Below are 20,199 nucleotides of genomic sequence, written 5' to 3'. Positions count from 1 at the left end.
ATCCCGGACGCCAAATGGTATCAGCCGTTTATGAAATGGGATAGGACGGCCCTGGCTGAAATTACCGAGAAGAGATTTTTACGATTCCTCTAAACATCGTTCTCTCTTCCCCTTTTCCACGGGCTCTCCTCCCTTTCAAGATTTCGAAGATTCTTAACGCCTTCCAAGTTGTTGCCCTCCTTCTCGCTCTTCACGAAATTGGCACACGATCTGGAAGATACGGAGGATGAAAGGAACTAATAATAGAAAGTAGGAATTACGTCGCGCTTTTATGAACATAATTTTGACTCTCACGATAGAAAATTATTTAGGGTACACGAATGTTTGTGATGTAATTTCTCTGTTAATTTTTCTTATTATTTTTTTTGTTTATCACTAACTCTGCAATGCTACAATGTCTTTTTTCGAATTACCAAACGTTACGTTGGAAGTTTTTCAAGTTTGGCGTGATTCTCACACGTTTTATATAAAATTCGTATGTTAAAACAAGCTTGGCTATATGTGATAAATTGAATGATAAAAGGAAAATAAAGTGCGAAAATAAAGTTCCATTTAGTTTAATTAGAATTTTTTCATGTTGATATTCGATTCGTGATAGTTGTTCGAGTTCCTAGAGATTTTATTTCGCCAGTTTCGTGAAGTTGTAAAAGTTCATGGTTAGTTCGAAGTGTATACGTTACCAATTGAATATCGGACGAGAACGTTAGCAGTGTTTTCCACATCTTACGGAACTAACTCTCCTCATTCCCGGAGCAATACTTGCATCCGTGGCTTGTAGTTAGATATTTTTCTTTAACGTTACTGCTTTAAGTAAATGCGCTCAGTGTTCGATTCGATTTTTATGTTGTTCTAGCTTTTCCTTCTTGAAGCAATGACTAGAAATGCAGTCTTTCAAACTTCTTTTGTTTTGTTGTTGGAAAAACTTAGAAACGAAGAGATATCGTATTTCTTTATTTAATGCTTCATAAATTAATGTATATTCTGTAGAGACAATGAAACACGATAGGTCGCGCATTTTCAGTTAATTTTCTTAAAAATCCACTTGTTATACTTGATGAGATTTCTTTGTCAGCGTTACCCCTATTATCCCTGCTACCTTAATGAGCTTTCCTCGCTTTATTTTCATTATGACGATAAGAAAGGTTGATCGATGTTTGCAGAAGAAAAGGTCATTAAATATTCTGAAACAATTATTAATTTCCATCACTATAATCGTGACAGTCGTGTATCGTTACAGAGTTAAAGAAATTTTGTTATATACGATATACGTGTGTACGTAAAAAGCTTGTATGGTAAATACTTTCTAATACTTTCAACTACTTTCGTCAGCGATTGTAATTACACTTCATCATATATACAGCTAAAATCTATTAATTTCAGAAATCACTCAAGAAACTCTTCTCGGTACCACTCTTCGAAATCCTTTCCACATCGACTTTCGCAACAAACAGCGATTGCAAATGCCTCAAACAACCTACCAATCATCCGAAATATTATAGTTCGTAGCAGCTCGTTTTTATTTGGTTCAATCAACCATAAGATCACTAAAGAAGTTATCGATGTACAGCATGGTTGGCGAACTTATTAAATATTTGCCACGCTTCACGGTCTTCTACTCGACCCTCGAGTATCCGCATGGATTATGCTTTCGATGGCCGATTCTGTAACAAACACGCGTGCCTTTGATCGCGAGTCGATGATGAAACGTTGGAACAGCGCCACGTCGCGAATGCTTTAACACACGCTCGTCGAATTTCCTCGCCGGCTCGTTAGAAACGCGTCGCGGCACCAAATTGGTCGAAACGAATCCTGATATTCTTCTTGACGTAATAACTGTGCGTTCGTCAAGGTGTCGGCTGTAGGGAAAATCAAACCGTCAGCTTGATCTCTGGAACTTAAGTGCTTCCTATTACTTATCGCAACAAGTCGCTTTACGACCGATGAATTTAATGACCAACAGGTCGTCAAACTTCACGTGTCTCGCCACGATGGTATTAGTACGGGTGATATAGCTGGTGGAAATTCTTTCCCTTTCGGCTTGTCGTAGGTAGAATAGTTCTGAGATTAGCACGAGGTGGTTAAGGGAATGCTTCGTCGTAAATTTTGATTCGAAATTCATCGATGAGACTTTCCTGAATGATATTGTGGTTAAGAAAATTGTATTGATAAAGTGTAATTGGGAAAAGAAATTGTTGGAATGTGTACATCATTGCACAATAATTCATCAACTTACGTTTAATGTCAGTGAATTGACAAGTTAGAGGCTTGCAAATATGTAAAGGCACCTCCAATAGTTAAATTATATTTATTGGTATAGAAGGGAAGATATAGGTTTGATATTCAAAAGTGTCAAAGTTTATTATTATTGAATATGAGTTGACTATGAATTTATTGCAGGTTTGCGGAAAAATTTGATTTATAGTTAGTTCTTGTTGATTTACTTATGGTAAATTATTGAAAAGTGATGCTGCTTCCTTATTGCGTAGTCACTTCAATCTATAAATTATAGATCACAGACTTCTCTTTTATAATGTTACTTTAAATAAGATTGTTACATGATGTGTAATTTGTAAAAATTACTTCCAAAATTGTATCTGTTTTATTATCAAACTTGTTATCATTACAGAAGAAAATATATTAATATCGATAATTTGTCATTTGTGAAACGTAACTTTGAAACATAAATAGATTCGATGGCAGAATCGTGTTATGGAAATCGTGGAATTGAATTTCTGAATCTCCGAATAGCGTTATTTGACATAATACTCGAAATAATATATCACTGACTGGCATCCATGTATTAATTGCGAACGATTTCGATCGCTATTAAACTTTCTAAATGGACGATGATTTGAAACGTTTGAGAACTCGAAGAGGTTAATTCGTGTGATCGAAGTGATTTATTGTTTATTGCTGGCAAATCGAATTGCTGGACAAGATTCAGGCTCTTTCATATCTGTCATTTGCCGGGTGAATGCTCCGACCGATTAAACTGTTCGAATTGCCTACAAATCCTTTTTCTGTAGGTTTGATATTGACAGCGGCTATCTGTACATCGATATACTTAATAAATTCGCAGTTCAACATAAAACAAAGTGTATCATTGAAAAATTTTAACAAATTCTAAAAAAGAGGAAAAACGACGTGAAACAGGTAGTAAATAAAAAATGGCTTTTTCCATGCTTCACTATTCAAAAATATAACATTGACACTTATCTAAATTTCTAAAATTCTTTACGATTGTATGACGCACATAAAATTTAAAAAGTGTGAAAAATGTGATGGAAAAAATATCAACCAAATAATACAGAAATGTATTCTCTCAGAATTTTTGAAATTTCTTAAATTTACTTACCAGTCCTTCTATTTCTGTTTGCATCCAAGTATGCTTCACGGAAATTGAAGAGGGAGATAAAACCATCGGGAAACAAGAATTCCAAGATTTCAAAAGATCGTACATTCGATAGCAACCCAAAATCAAAACCGTCGTTTCTTCTGTTCCCAAATCGATAAATTCCATCTTCCCTCTACCTAGTAACGAGCACGATTCGCAATAATATTACGGAAGGACGTCTCTTCTGATCTGGAATTTCTCTGGATTCCCTCTACCATTACGTAATAAAGTGAGCAGCAAGTTATTCGAAATCCTACCCGTCGTCGATTATAATTATTAGAATCATCGATGTTCCCGAGGAACAGAGAGTGCAGAAAGGGGCGAGCTGGCAACTTGGAAATTGCATGCTCCAGATGAACTTTGTACGACGAGAAACTCGATCTAACATTGATTATTCGAAAGTTGCTAATTCGTAGTGGTTGAAATGCTTCGATTTATTCGGTGGAAGCAGCGAATACCGCGGAATGCTGGGAAACAGTAGAACGAAGTTGACATTGCAATTACATAGACGTCGATAGGGTTGCAAAATTAATTTAGCGACGAGCTAAAACGCGTTCTCTCTCTCTCTCTCCCTCTCGTTTTCTACCGCTCGCCGATGATTCTGTACGGTAAAGCACCGGGCAAACTCGTTTTCGCGAGAATGACTTAATTCTAATCCTAGATTGACCACTTTGATCGAACATAATTCGAGCATTTTCGTTTTTTCTCTATTGCCACGAGATCTTGCAGAATTAGAATACTATCTGAAAATTTTATTATACATTTTATTCTCTAAATGTTCTGTTCTTGTAGTGATATATTATCTTCGTTAACTTTTTTGACGTTTCTGGAAGAATACTTTCTAAGGTAACTTTTAAAAAGAATACTGGATTGTTATAATTTTTATAGCATCACTAAACTCTATTGAGGCTATATATCCCATTAAAAATATTTGTTTTCGAATTTTGAGTATATCGTAGTATTGTATTTTATGTTAATATCGTAGGTTATCGAATTCGTTAAAGATAATTAAACGTAACTTCCTTAAATAGTGCGAAAAAAAGAAACTAGAGAATCCAGGCTTTAGAAGTTAGAAACCGGAAAAAGTGTATAACACGGAAGACATTCTCACTTTGAATCATTTATTTAAGAACGATTCCGCATAGACTACTTGAGTCTCAAAGGAATTGTAAATAATTTGCCGCTAATTATTAATAATTATAATTAATAAGAGAACAAAAATTATCATTTTTTATTTTTAACTAACGGCATAAGCAATTGAAAATAACTAAAATTACAATTAATTATTGTAAGATAAAGTGAGTATTTCTTTGTCCAAAAATTAGAACGTTCAACCAGTCGTGTTCTCCAATTATATCCTCGAACGTAAGTTCAAACGAATTCATTCCGTGTTACAAAGAAAATCTTTCTGTCTTTAACTTTTTCCATTAGCCACCACGTTCGCATCTCTCTTCTTGTTTCATCCTTCTCTAGCTTTTCGCTCTATCCCTGTCTAAAAAGTTCCGTGGAGCGTGTCTTTTGACACGGAAGAAAGATAGTTTCTTGTCGCGAGAGAAAGCGACCGCCGCCCTGTTACAATCCGGAAAGAAATTAAGTCCGTAATGTTGTTTAGACGAAAAACTGGGGCATGAAAAGCGAGCATCGCATTCGACTTCGTAGGATATAGTCGTATCTGCTTCTCTTTCTGTCTCGTTCGCTCCACCATTATACGATGGCATAAACTGCTTATACAAGTTGCGTTCACGGTAGCGAATTTAATTTATTCTCCCCTTCCACCGATCACTGTTAAACGTGCAGCACGTGTCTGCGTCCCCGAACCCCTTCTATGCTTGAGCGAGCCACGAAAACACGTGTAACGCGTGCTCTGCGGCTACGAAACAATCGCGGAGAGTGTAAAGTCAATGAGACGTTCCTTTCCGATTAATCAAAGTTTCCTTGGACTTTTGAATTACTGTGAATATCAGAGATTAGAGTGTCGAATTTTTGAAAACTTCTCGATGTAACCACTGTACAGTGCGCCTCAAGCAAACATTTGCACATTGTTCTCTTAATTTTGGAGATCTATGTTTGAGCCGTTTAGAGGCCACGTTGATCAAGCGTGTAAATTTAAAAGCAGAGAATGATGATGAGAGATGATTTTACGAAGACCATTTTTCATTATATGTATTTTCTATATTAATCTTGGAATTTGTTATTATTTATATTATTTTGTTGAAATAAACGAACTCATGGGCGTAAGTTATTTGTTTTTGAAGAATTGAAGATTAAAACGTGTATTTATCTAATGCGATTGAGAAATTAATAGAAAGTTGAGCTAATGAGTTTAGCTTCTGAGAAAATCATTCTTGATTTATATCGGGTGGATTGGAAGTTCTAAAAAAATAGTATGGTATAATATACTCAATATATTAATGCAAACCAGCATTCCAACAGTCCTGGAAATACCAGTCATTGAACGCAAGGAATCCAATAACTTGCGTTGACCGAGTAAATTTTTCTATCTGAATACCGGATTATATACATATATCGAAGAATAAATTAACCATTGATATCTCAGGCGCCGCGCTATCCTCCAATTACATGTGTAGCCATCTTTTTTCTTCGGCCGAGGAAATCATGAAATCGTGAGCGCGGATCACGATTCCACGGCCGTGAATTTTACGGGAACGAGGCCATAAATAACCGAGGACACCGACGTGTATCTGGCTCCCGCTGGGCTGAATTTCGCCTCGGCTCCGATAATTAATCGATATCGTGGAATTACGAGCTCGATATTATACCGATACTGTTGGGCACGCATACAATGTACAGTGATCGAGGAACTGGTGGGTCGAGCCACGCGAAAGATCGGGATTAATGAAGATGCTGCAGCGAAATCTGAAGATGCAATTACTGACAGAACAAATCGGGGATAATCTTGATTACGATCTACATCTGCTCTCGTACGTAACATCACGGATTGCTAATTAATCGAGGTCTCCACCTCTCTCTCGCTCCCTCTCTTTGCTGCCTCGATATCTGTTAGCCTTTTGCCCGTTCCTGGACCACTGGTCGCCAGGTATCGAGACGTTATCGTTTTAATACCGTAATAAACCAAGCGTATGTTCATTGATGGCGTGTACCGCGGTGCAAGAACCGACCGTAAGCACTGGAATGTCGCAAAAACGATCGAAGACACGCGGAACAACGTGCTCGACGTGTTAACAACAGGAATGCAGTCCAATTTTTGCACTGACGCGCGAGAGCGCGCGCGCGGGTGCACGCTTGGCAAGTCGCCATCTACGTGCACGTCATTTCATATCGGTCCTTGTTGCTAGCTATCTGGCAAGACGGTAATAACGTCTCTTTCCTTATCTTTCCTGTCCTGTCTTCCTCTTCCTCCCTTCTTTCCTTTTCCCACCTTTCTTTTTTCTTTCCTATTTTTCGCGCATAGAACGACCTGTTCCTACTCAGCTCGCATCTTCTCATGGTGATATCGAAGAGGTGAAAATGTTTCGTGATACGGTGGCTATTTTCAGCTATTCCGTTTGCATGATTTGTTACGCGACGAGACGTTTCGATCGAGCATAATTTGATTTTTTCTTAATTATTGACGATCGAGAAATGTTCTGGAATCGCTGTACGGGAGCGAATATTCCGTTACATTAGATTTGTTTTATTTTCTCTTTTTTTCTTTTTCTTTTTCTTTTTAATAAAATGTTTTTTGGCGTTCCAGGTAACATCAAGACGAAGGTTATGTTGGATGTGGAGTCGAAGAGAGGATACTGGCTGACGGTGTACGCGCAGGATCACGGAGTGGTTCCTCTGAGTTCGAGTTTGCAGGTTTGTGCAATGCGGAAGATAAATTACATGTTTAAGGTGTTATACCGTCCCGAGAAATATCTTCGTGTTTCGAAATTTTTGATTGTCCACACTCAGACAATGAAAATAGGAACAAGCAGAGAATACATTGCCACAACAATTAACGTGGATATATTTCCCAAATGATATTGGTTTGTTGGATAAGTCTTAACGAAAAAGAAAGAAGGAGAAATAATTAATCTTTGAAAAATATTTTCTGGGACACCATAATATCAAAAATTCGGGAGAAGTAGTAGAATTTATTTAAATATTTTGTATTTTGAGAATATTATAGCAAACGTACAGTAAAACTTTGGGTATTTATGAATTTTTCAATTTAATACAGTTTCTTGTTAATTCCTCGGTAAAAAATCTGTGCTTCGACCAATGATCAAGGAATTATTATAGAATTAGTGCTTATAACGTCGTTTACGTTAAACTATAAACACTGTCATTACATTTTTGTCATTGTATCGGAAAAATATCACGAACGACTATTTATTTCGTACTTTCTACGTGCATAAGCTCCTAGTAGCGAAACGATGGCTAGTCAAAGAACCAATTTTCTCTATCGATCGCTACAAATTTTTCGTATCACTTATCTCCCACCATAATATTGCAACATACATTACGCTATTGGAAAAAGGCTTTCTGTTACCGACGTGACGCAAAGAGTTTAATTTACGACACTTTTATAATTGCGTATATAGATAGAAATTTCACTAGTGATTTAACATGACCAGCTAAAATCTCATCGTGAAAACTGCAATGCACTATAATCAATACTGTGAATTTTTATTATATACGCCGCAACTGATATTGTAGAAAATAATCAAGATAAGGAAATGAGAATTCAGTAATGGTACTGTCCAACGTTGTGAAATAAGATTATTATCGAATTGTTTAAAAATACGCTCTCTAATAATATGTATTCACTTTAAAATACGATTTTAGTCTTATACGTAGTATCTATAGAAGATTAATACAGGAAGTGATACATTAATTACTATAATTTAAACTTCAAATATCCCTGCTCTTTTCGCTTCATTTCACATTAAAATCAATTTCCTCGATTACATTCTTCGACGAATAAAATAGAAGTTCACGAATGTACATTTCGTAACTTACACATTCAACGGTAATCGATAGAAAGAATAAATTATTCCAGGAATCTTTCAAACGATACCTTTTAGCAATTATTTATTCCAAACGAATTGCGTCAATAATTTTGTACCGATTAAAATTCAAAATTGATCATTTTCGAATAGAATTTATCTTAATCTCTGCTGTTTTGCACGCGTGATACAATATAATCCCCATTTCTCAAAGTTCTGCTATACTCGGTGCTGAAAAATCCGCCCACATCTCTAGTTTACAAAAATATGGCAATTTTTTTCCATTTTTTCGCAAACGCACAATAGCGAGGACTTATCTACCTCTCGTAAATAATTCACAGCCGATTTTCGTGCAGGTGTACGTGGAGGTGCTGGACAGGAACGACAACACCCCGTTGACTGAAGTTCCAGTCTATTATCCATCGGTCCTGGAGAATTCTCCGGCAGGTGTGAGCGTTCTTCAAATCCAAGCGTTCGATCGCGACGTCTCGCCCCAACAATTCACTTTTTCCATCACCAGCGGCAATCCGGAAGGTTATTTTCTCATCAACTCCACCACCGGTAAGTTCCACATGGTCAGTCAGAAAAGAGCCAATATCTTGTCACAGAATCGAAATAGATTGGCTACAACGGTCCTTGGCTGTAACGAGATCAATTTGCCCTTCTATGAATGAGGATTTTAATAACGACGATTCGAAAATAAATGAGAGCAAGAAAATAAGTTCGAGCTTTTTGAAATTTCAATCAAGAAATGTGGATTGAAGAAGATGAGAAGATATTAACACCAGAATTATCGGATTGCTCAAAATTCATGATATTTCCGAGTTATTTTATAGGTCTATAATGCTGCATTTTCGAAGATCTGAATAATTTTTCGGAAAATATATTTTTTTACTGCGTTATGTGTCTTTTCATGATAGTAACTTCTGTATTTTAATAGTCGATAGTTCTAGTACTAACGTAAAACACTTCCTCGGTTGATACATTCGTATTTGAATTTATCGAGAAAGAAATTTTAATAAATGTTTGACTTGGACGATAGCTCCGATTAAACGTAATGGGTGGTAGTTTCGCCCTCAATCTATTTAATAATGGCATTCTGTCACATAGATTGACCCCTGTCAGTTCTCGCGATGAATTAAAGAGATAGGAGCTAGTTGAAGCGAATGCATATCGTAACGATGAATTGGCATAAAGACACAAGGCATGGTTTAAACTGCAGCGAACGATAATAAAATTGCACGTTACCTTCGTTTAATTTTTATCATTGAGCTCGAAAGTTTCAATTTGCTTTCACTTCTGAGTATCACAATAGTCTGGTTTTATAGCTCTTTGTGAACAATAAATTTTAATTATAGCCCGTAAGTTATTTATATTTGACGGCTGGCGCGAGATTCTCTCTCTCTCTCTCTCTCTCTCTCTCTCTCTCTCTCTCTCGTTACATCATGAAACGATATTTTGATGAACGTACAGTCTATTTCCTAACGCTTTCTGACTATTAATATTTTAATTCCACTTTACATAAAATTTTCGATCGAAAAAAGATCTCGATATTTGAAACATCTTTATCTCTTCATTCGTGTCCTTTTAACAGCTCCATCTTTTCACTGGCAGAATACATATGTAATTTCGATTGCAAACCTGCTATTACGAGCTCTCCTAATTAAAGAGCTTAAATATCAAAGATGAAGAGTCAGGCAGGAAATTATCGACGCTGCAGGCGCGCGCCAATTTTAACGCTTCGAGCATGAAGCTCTCCATAATATTCCAATAAACAAGATTTATTCGCTGCGATTCGATATTTCCATATCGCTTAACGGTAAATTGACGATTAGAAGAAAGATTCGATTTAATGAAGATAGCAATAACCGGGGCCACTTGTACGAAGCCGACGCTCAAATTAAAAGTCCAATTTCACCCCTCTGGGTTCATTTGAAAGTCTGATTTAATCGGTCGCTGGCCCGCCAAGATTATTCACCGAGGGCCGAATCGAATTTGTATCGCAAATTGTCCCGCATTAAAATTGATTCTCACTCGTCTGGTGTACGCGTGCCTATTTACGCGCAGTATCATCGCCCTTTCATCTCCAGTTCCACTTTTCCACACCCCCTGATCAGTAATATAACCGCGTCCCGCTACCTTCTTCTCCTTTTCCTTTCAATAACGAGTTTCTGACTTTTCATCGTTTCGTAATTTCGCGGGCTAACACAACCGTTCCACCAGAAACGATGAATAATGAATGGCGCGGCTTGATCGGGCGAATTTGCATACGTTATCGCGTAAGTCGAAAACAATGACTCCGACGCTTCCGCTTCTATGACGCGAGTCACTTTCCCGGAACATGGAAGACCAGAGAAAAGGGGAAACTGCTAATAAATAATGATTGACGGTTTATTAATGGAGCGAAATTATAGGGAGATAACGAGGTAGGATAATTCTGCACGCGCAGTGGATATTAAATCCATTTTAATACTTCGATAATGTAAAAAAATAACGAATATCTCGGAAAATAATTATTTCCTTATGTTTATGATTGTGTCTGCATTTCTGATATCGCATACGAAACATACGTACCATTAGTATTTTATAGTAAATAAATGTCGATAGTTGCATTGCTTATGATGATGTTTAAGACGGATATTTATAGCTTTTACAGTTTAGCTTGATAATAACCTTCGAACGAATAAATCTTGAAGATGAAAATCGAGAGATCGTTTCATTCGTTTTCTTCGTCATCCCAAATTTCTGCAAGAAATTCGCAATGGTTAATTACAAAACGGGCAGACGCGGAACGAAAGTCTCTGCAAATCGGAATTACACATCATTCATTCAACCGGTGTACGTTCACCTCGCAGCGGCATCGCCTTTCCTCCAGAAGTTTCGTAAGCGGTCATTTATTCCCAGTCATCTCGAAGATCGATGGGAGGCGGTGCGGAAAATTGCTTACACCGGTAGAAGACGGCTTGTAATTAAAAAGTCGACCGTCCGCTGATTCGTATTCATCAGTCTTCCCGAGCCACGGGAAACTTTCCACGGTTCTTGGATTGTCGGCCCAGAAATTACGAAAAGACACCTCTACCTTTTTCCTTCTCTTTCTTTTTTTGCGTTCGATAAGGGGAGAAAAATGTACACGTCGAGGACGAACTGGGTGACCGAAGGAAACTGTAGAACGAAACGAAAAACGAGCTAGAAGAGTCGCCATTCGATGCTCGTACGAGTGGAACGCCGGTCAATAAAAAATGAGTCGTATCTCGTCGAGTGTCATTGGGTTATCGAACAATGATTCCGTGTTGGTCCACGAGAAATGGTTCTTCATCTTCGATTTCTGTGGTGCATTCACACTGTGATAAGAAGCCTACGGATTTTTGTGTCATTTCGTGTCTCTATGAACTAGAGAAATCGAACCTGTAGGTAGGGATTTGTTCCATTTGTTTTTTAATAATATAAATCGAGAGGGTGAAAATTTGTCTAAAAAGAATTTCTCTGTTGAGACCAGTACGAATTGCGATTTATGGTAATTTATTGATAACGTCAGGAAGGATTCAGAAAATCATGTGATATATAAAAGTGTCATATAATTAACGAGAAAACAGAGTTTTGTGTGAATCATTGAGAAATACAGACAGTACTACAGTGCAGTTGTCCAGAAAATATTTTGAGAATTATTATTATTATACGTATGAGATATAGCTTTTTTTTAATTTAATAAGCAAAATTCTACCTGCAATCCACGAATCGTACATAGCAAATAATTTAAACACTTTGAACATTCTATACATTTTCGTACCTAGATGTCCCATAAATTACATAAACATTCGCAATCTCTAGCATTGCTACCGATCGTTTCGTATTTTCATATTTTCTAGTTTATTTCTTTCCTTTCGATAGAATTTGATATAGGTATCGTTGCCACGTTGAAAAGTCACTCATCCCGCTTTTGTTTCATGGAATGAACGATGTTTCGATTGGCCGAATGGTTTGAAAATAAATCGTACTCCATGATTCACAAAGTTTCTTGCACGTTCGCTGTATCGCGCGTTTCGATGCACGTACCGACGATTCCAAGAGGTTGTTCGCTGGCCGGGATTGAAGTAGATGAAGTGAGTCGGCTTTTTGCTAGGTGAATACCTCGATGCGTGAAGTGGATCTCGGATTGGGGTGAGGTTATGATCCTTATTTATGTGAAATCACGATGAGATTGAAACGATGAAGATGTTGAGAACCGTGTACTTGCTGGAGATCGAATTTAAAAGTAAATCTTTTGAATTTATACTTTCGCTTCTTTACTCTTTATATTCACCAGACTAGTCACAGCTGACCTACATTTTTTAATGAAATTTGTGAGAGATTAGAAATTCGACTTTTTGATTCTTTAACCTGGGAATATACAGAATTCTGGCTTTTTTATTTCCTCGTCGAGTCAAACATTAAATAATATATTATACTAACTTCATAATTCACTACATTTTTTTGTATTTTTTTTTTTAATGATTAGTATTCTCACGATTTAATATTTTTTCTAAAGAGTGGTTATATAATCAGTCGATCTACCTACCTATAATATTCAAAAGCTGAAATAATTAAAATGCTTGATTCAAAATTCCATGCATAGCAAACTGGTATTAAATAATATAAAGAAACTAAAGATTTTCAGTAATTACAAAAATAATTTATTCCGATAAAATGTATTTTTATAACTTTTTCTTAGCTCGCCAGAAAACATAGTACAATGTAATCACAGCCACAATACATTAATATTTTCAAATGATTTTTCTCGTATCAAAATTTCCTCTATAACAAAAAGGGTTTTAAAGAATCTGTGCCATTTACACTGGTTTTCTGCTGATTCTCGCAATTACTGTCACGAGTCAAAAGATTAGTGTAATACGACCTCGGCATATTCCTTTCATCAACAATGCACGAAACCATTTGCACAGCGTGTGTATACGCGACTTAACCTAATACAGTGATTAAGTGAAACGCGAACGCATTCGGTTGCTTCTTTTTCTCTAAGCTGTTTATCCGGTGGATCGTCTGTGACAAAGCGTAATAATCTCGGATAAATATGTAGGAGACTACAGGGTTGCGTAAAACGTTGCGTGGTTTAACGCGGTCGTCGAGTCCGTTAAGCCGATTTCGCGATCTCCAGCGGGAATTCGATGCGTCGAGCACGCTAGATCAAATGGTAGCTGGAAGTTAAGCGCTTTTAGGCTTCCGCGGTTCAACCAGGATATATCCGCGGGATCGTCGGAAATGAATTTCGATCTCACAGAGCTGACGGTTCTACGGCTGCTGAGCGACAAATTGATGGAACTCCGTGATGCTTGAATCTTGATGGAATAAGGAACAGGAAGATATAGGTTCTTGGAATTGCTTCTAAATTTTGGCGTTCTTTAAAGTTATGTTTTATTATCCGTCAATTATGCGAATAATCTTTCCACACGTTCTATCAATTTATTTCAACGAACACGTTGACTGTCAAGAACGTTGATAGCCCGTGCGATTAAATTTTTTAAAGTAATCAAGATAAGATAAATTTTATGAAGTAAACATTTTTTAATGATGTGAATGATTTAGACAACATTGTTAGAAAAGAAGTTCGTCAATATAACGTAATATTTTGCAAAAATTAAATATTATATCGTAGCATATTTCAATCTATTACAGCTTCCAGGGAAAAATATATAAAATCCGGGTGGCGGTCAACGCGTTAATCTATAAATTCATCAATTAACATCAATCTACAACAAATAATTGAAAATGAGCAATCAAAATTGTAATCAAAACTATGCAGTATCTTGTGCGATGCGAGAGTAGAACATATCTAATATTAGAGTAGTCGACAAGTACGCGTCGAAAATACTTATCAGAATATCCGACTGATCACGAACGTTTACGTGGATTCTGCTTAGTCGGCGAATACGCAGATTTAGAAACAAGCCGGGGAGATTCGAAATAAGCCTACGGATCGCCATGGTAACTACGATGATCGTGCGTGAAGAACAGATAGGTCGTTTAGCCGGGAATTTCACCCTGGCCATTTTGCAAGGTATAAACGTATGCTTATACGCGTACTTTCTCTTCGTCTCGCGAACGCGAAATTGATCGCTGCGATTAGGAACTACGCACGCGTGCGTACTGTAATCGCTCGGCGATTTGTGAACCGATGCAATCGCCGGCCTTTGTGGGAATCGAAAGACGCAAGATGGTAGCGATGCCTGATTGTATGAATTATCGTTGAGGGAATGGAGAGTTGGCCGGAGGTAATCGTAAATGTTTCTGATAGGAAGAAAGATGAACGCGAGGTACCAAGATGAATTATTTGCTCGTTAATAAGCATTTAATGTATTGATTGATGCTGATGGTGGTGATGATAAAACAACTAGAATTTATGTCTATTTCATTCAGTGTTACTATCGAACCAAGAATTGCGTCGAGTTTGGAAATTGGAAACATGAACTCTGAATTTTCGCCTGATTATAAATGGATATTTTACTATAGGAATTTTTGTAAATTTGAAGGGCGGTGAATGGTAATGATATGAGAACAGAATATTTGTCAGAGCATTAATTAGAATGGAATTCTTCCTCTGATAATAATATTTATACATTTTTATGAGATGCTAGATCTGTAAATTTATTAATACTCTGTTTTCAAACTTTGCTATCATCTCTTTGCAATCTCATGTACTCGATTACAAATGGAAATTCTTTTGCACAAAGATAAGCTTGCGATTAACTACGCGTAGCATTATCAAATTTCTAACAAAGTAAAACTGCTTCTTCGCTACATCTCTGACATTCGCATATAAAAACGAAAGAAAGAACTGTCGGCCGATAGGATCCAGTAAAAAGAAAAGACACTGCACAATGAACTGCAGCACGATTCCGGCCATAAAACATCCCAACAATCAACTCGAAAAGAAGGTCAGAAATCGCATGTACATTGTACAGCATAACTACCTCAGCTTCGTTATCGCAATTACGCGCACGTAACGAAACACTTCTCCATTTCCTTTCTTCAACCGTTCCCGATTCGAACGAAAAGCAGAACGAACGAGTTCGCGGAAACCAAAAGAACAAATCGCGAAGCCTAACGTAATTCGTAATTACGTGACGTAAAAGTAAATCGTTGGATCAAAAGTGGACAAATGGATAACTTCAGTTTAGGTTATCACAAGTTGTTCGAAGGTTTCCACTTGATTGAAATTTGGTTTACACGAGAAAACTTTCAACTGAGTTTCAATGATTCGAGATCGATCGACTCGGTTAATCGAGCAAAAGTTGCCTAACGTAAACGCTGCTTAAAGAGCCGACTACTATGAACGAGATTGCATAAGTTACAGCGCGAGAGTCACCGGAAAGCGATCTAATTTCGCGCGGTTGTTACGTTTACGCTTCACCAACTGTATTGTTTTTATTTAAAGAAACACAGGAAATAATAACGGATAATCACGGCGTTTGGGGAATGCTATTGCGAGGATTAGATCAGATACCACGGCTCTCTCGGCTGTGTAATACGCTGCAGCTCGGGGAAAGCTGTGTGTACACATGCGCCAGTGAAACAGGTTAGTCGTATCCGGTGAACATCGCGTTTTATCACGAAAAGGTTTTTTTATGTCTGCTGCAATCGAGTATTCGAACAGGCGAACGGCGATAGGGATATTATTTTGGTTATTCGTCCAACTGAAAAGGTATTTGAATCGAAATTTTATATTTATGCAAAATAATGGATCATTAGTACATTTTTAGTACTTTCAATGTATTAATATATTTTCAATCCGTTTTGAAAGATATTCACATTTCAATGTTCAACTTTTAACTATGTACTCCTCGTTTTATCCTTCGTCGAATCTGACTAAATTTTACTATACTTTTATCTGAAATCGTGATACTTTAATATCTATTATACAAAGTTACGTAACAATATGATGACCTGTGACGCGACGCTATCGTCACACGAGTATTAACTACTAGTTTCCAATATACATATTTATTTATCTGTTTATACGTTTCTCTGGTCATTTATTGTTTCTATCTTTATGCTTTTGAAATATTTAAAGTTTCTGAAATTTCCTGCAAACATGACGAAAGCTATATTTTATTCGCGTATTCTTAACTTGATGAATATAAAACTCGGTAAATCTACTTTTTCTTCTACTAAACTCTCGTCACACATTTCGAACGCGAAATTCAGTCGCAACCAGCGTGTTCAGCCCGGCTCATTCAACCCTGCGATTTCGCTCTTTTATTTTTATCCCGTTCGCTCGTTCCTTCGTTTAACACCTGTTCACGTGGAAACTCAATACGAAAGTCCTATGTCGTCGATTGAGAGCTTCTAGAATCGCGTTCGCGAGTTTATCCGAGTTTATTCGACGATCGGAACCGATGGAATAAGGTCGATAGCCCGACATGACCGAAAAACACCAGCCGATCCGGCACGAATTTTAAGATCCCGCGACGCATTTGCAATTCAAAGCGATACGTACACGTCGATAGGTAGCAATTGTTTCGATTCTTCATACGCGATCAATGGCGGCTTCTGATTGTACCGGCGCTCGTTAAATTTCCAAGCGTCCTGATTTCGTGCCTTCAACTCACCGGAGTTTCACCTTTACCGATCTGTGGAGCAAGATGCGTAATTTGCATACCTAAATAACACGTGACCGCGATAAATCTCCCGATTTTCGAGTTCTGCCTTGATTTCGATCACGTGCTAATTCTATGGAAATGAATTATGCTTGATGAACCACTTTTCATCAGGACGCTACAATAATATTACAACTTGTTACTTGCGCTGCATTTCGTTTTAGCATCGGATTAGTTTGTTGTAGAATGTATATTATTGAATATTTTACGATATTTTAAAGTTTAAGCTCGATTACGACCAGTGTTCGCGAAACTAACAAATAATATGCGACCATTTAACCCGTTAAAAAAGACTTCGATCATCACGCAATTGGAAATTAATAAAAACACATCCGTTTCATTTCGATTCGTTTCACTTAGGCTTAGTCGTAACAAACGTAAATATAGTGTATAATTGATTTTTGACATAAATCAAACTTGTCCAATAACACAGTATATACAATTCTAATTTCTAAGGTGTCACTAACATTTCTCTGTCCCCCAAAAACCCTTTTCAAACTTCGATTCACAATTTTTCCTCCTTTTTTCAAATACGCAGCCCATATACGCAACACTGTTCGTTCAGTCGCGATATTTTCACGCGACGGGGATGTTCCTCGAATGCACGTGAAAAGAACCTCTGCGACACTCTTCACCGGAAATCACGCTCGACGACGCGACGTGAACTGTGCAGGGGAAAAAATTTCTCCGGGGAAGCTGGCTGGTCCCACGGTTTTCCACGGAACATTTTTTAGCAGTCGTCATAGAGTAAGCTGCCGGCGGGCTTCGAGATCTCGGGGATGAACGACGTCGGTTGTGCTCCGGGGAGACGAAACATAAATCCGTTCTGATCTGATGATAGCGGCACATCTTGGTATATCGGCGGAACCAGATAGTACTGTCAATAATATCGCGAATAGTTTTGATTTCCGATAACGAATTTCCCGCGGAGAAAGCTGTCTACGTGTGACGAACCGCGCGTTCATTCGGGTGAGTCAGTCGAGACGACGATGTCTCGATGTGATGAGACCGAGGGACCAAAACGAAAAGCAATTATTTAAATGCGTTCTACGTCGTGAACTTTTCTATTCGTCGTCGAGTTTTTACCGGTATCAGGCTTTCCCTTTCTTTTTCACTTCGTCTTGTTCACTTTATTTTTCGACGATCTCTCGTTCCTCGTGACCATTCTTTTCTTATGTGGATCGAGCCTAGAGGGTGACGCGAATGAATCATGGGAATAGAAGTAATGTACCTTGTTTTGTAAGAGTTTTGGATCGTTTTTGAACCGGAAGAGCGCCATTAAACGTATTAAATTGCGTACATTGTATTAAAATGTTATTTAAATTGGTATGCATATAATGTAGTTTAATGTAAATCTTTCGTTTTCCATTTTGGCTTTTGTTACATATTTCTTCAATAAAAAATTACTTACGAGAGGAATATAGGAATTAAACGATCTCAGTAAAATCCAATAATTAATAAATATAAAAGAATCGTAGAGAGTATCTGTTATTATAAATTATTTAAATACCTAGGAAGAATAGAGCATTTTCAAAACTATCTTAATTTTCATGTTACGTAACTATAGAAAAATCAACAAAACATCAATCCACTCTTTCACTCTGTTATTCGAAAGTTTCTCTAAATTCCATATAAAAACCAACTCCATATAAGTGAGCACACGAAAATCCTCCAGCTGGGCACTGCAATGCGAACCGAAAAAGGACTCGATTCTATCGTGGTTCCATTTTGTCGTTTACATATCTTAGCTTTGACACGCGTGTATCACTCTCGTAAATTTTCCAACAGCCTTTCAGACTCACCCTGTACATTCGTCGCGTCATCTCACCCTTCTAACCTTCCCCTTTTTCTCGTTTCACCAGTGATTCCAACGAGAAAAGCGCACGCTGGCAGAACGTCGACCTTTATTACCACGTCGAATCTTTTGGCCAGAAAAGTGTACGTCGTACCAGCGTCGTATTTAAGCAACGATATTGCATTTGACGACCGTACTGTAGTTTCTTGTCAATTTTTTATGTCAACCCGTGATTGTGATCTGGGCTCGATTCGATCAAATGACGTGTATCGTCATTTTGTGTTGATGTCCCTGTGTGATCCGACAGCTTTGTATTTCTAATTATATAATACACACAAGCACGAGTTTTTGTTATTAGTAAACTGCGCATTTTTTTTATGTAATTTACAGAAAATTTGGGAGTGCAAGCAGCTGTTGAATATTAGTTGAAATGCGCCATAAATGACATGTTTGATTTCGTTATAAAAAGTAGATTATATGATCTTGATGTTCAACAGTAACCAAACTGAATTATACAGTTGAAGAATATCGAAACGGTCGAACTTTGTTAGCATCTATTGGAATTTTAATGTATACAAATCTTCATTTACCTACTGAAAATTTCATTTGCAATTGTAATTGATTCTTTACCATACCAAAAGCTAATTGGGTATTCATGCTCGTTTCATCAATTATGTTCAATGTTGTAATTAATTTCTTTCTTTTACAGCCTCGCTACGTAATTTAAATTTATATATGGATATTATTGGACGAATGTATCTGTAAATTGTTTTTTATCTCTGAACGTAGTAGACAAAAGATACGTCAACAGAAGAAGGGAATATTTGAAAATAAATTGCGATTCAATTACAGAAATTTAACCAACATTTTTACGCAATTTTTGATAATATTCCTTATTGAATAAATCAGACCTCAAGGAGCTAGATAAAGCTTTCTAATTAGCGCATGAATTTTGTCGATAATTAGCTTCGTGAACACAGCCGCGTTCAATATATTTCGCATCCACGAAATTCAAGCGTTCCTCACTTGAAATGTAATGGAATGCACAGAATCAGAGGTTTGGTAAATTTCGCGCACGCGTGCCAAACATCTCGCTTCTTCGCGAAGTAGAAACATGCGGCTTCTTAACCTGATTAGTATTTCCGGTTGAAATATAAAATCTGTGTCGTTTGCTACCGTTGCCGGAAGCCGGAGAAACCGTGCAGAATGTAAAAAAAGGAATGCGACCGCGGGACAATGTACTCTGGAAATATTTTCAGGGGCTTCGTTTTTGTTCTGCAATGTTGCTTTTAGAAACGTTCTCAGAGTCCGGAAACTGTCTGCATCCGGTTAAATCTTCTGTCATCCTGTCAAAAAGTTGCTCTGGTAGATGCTACATACTGAAACATAGTTAAAATTATTACGTTG

General features: G+C 37.3%; 1 protein-coding gene across 11 annotated transcripts in view; it reads left to right on the top strand.

Moving 5' to 3' along the window:
* Positions 1-20,199, top strand: part of kug (FAT atypical cadherin kugelei) — a 501,386-nt gene that overhangs the window by 426,921 nt on the left and 54,266 nt on the right. For all 11 annotated transcript variants that reach the window (XM_069132177.1, XM_069132176.1, XM_069132174.1 and 8 more), the window contains 2 exons: positions 7,110-7,216; positions 8,706-8,910. In XM_069132177.1, the coding sequence (XP_068988278.1) occupies positions 7,110-7,216; positions 8,706-8,910 (312 nt within the window). The remainder of the gene's footprint in view (positions 1-7,109; positions 7,217-8,705; positions 8,911-20,199) is intronic.

The sequence above is a fragment of the Bombus flavifrons genome, chromosome 2 (assembly GCF_040668555.2).
Source record: "Bombus flavifrons isolate JBK064 chromosome 2, iyBomFlav1_principal, whole genome shotgun sequence".
Lineage (NCBI taxonomy): Eukaryota > Metazoa > Arthropoda > Insecta > Hymenoptera > Apidae > Bombus > Bombus flavifrons.
This window is presented reverse-complemented; position numbering and strand designations above follow the sequence as displayed.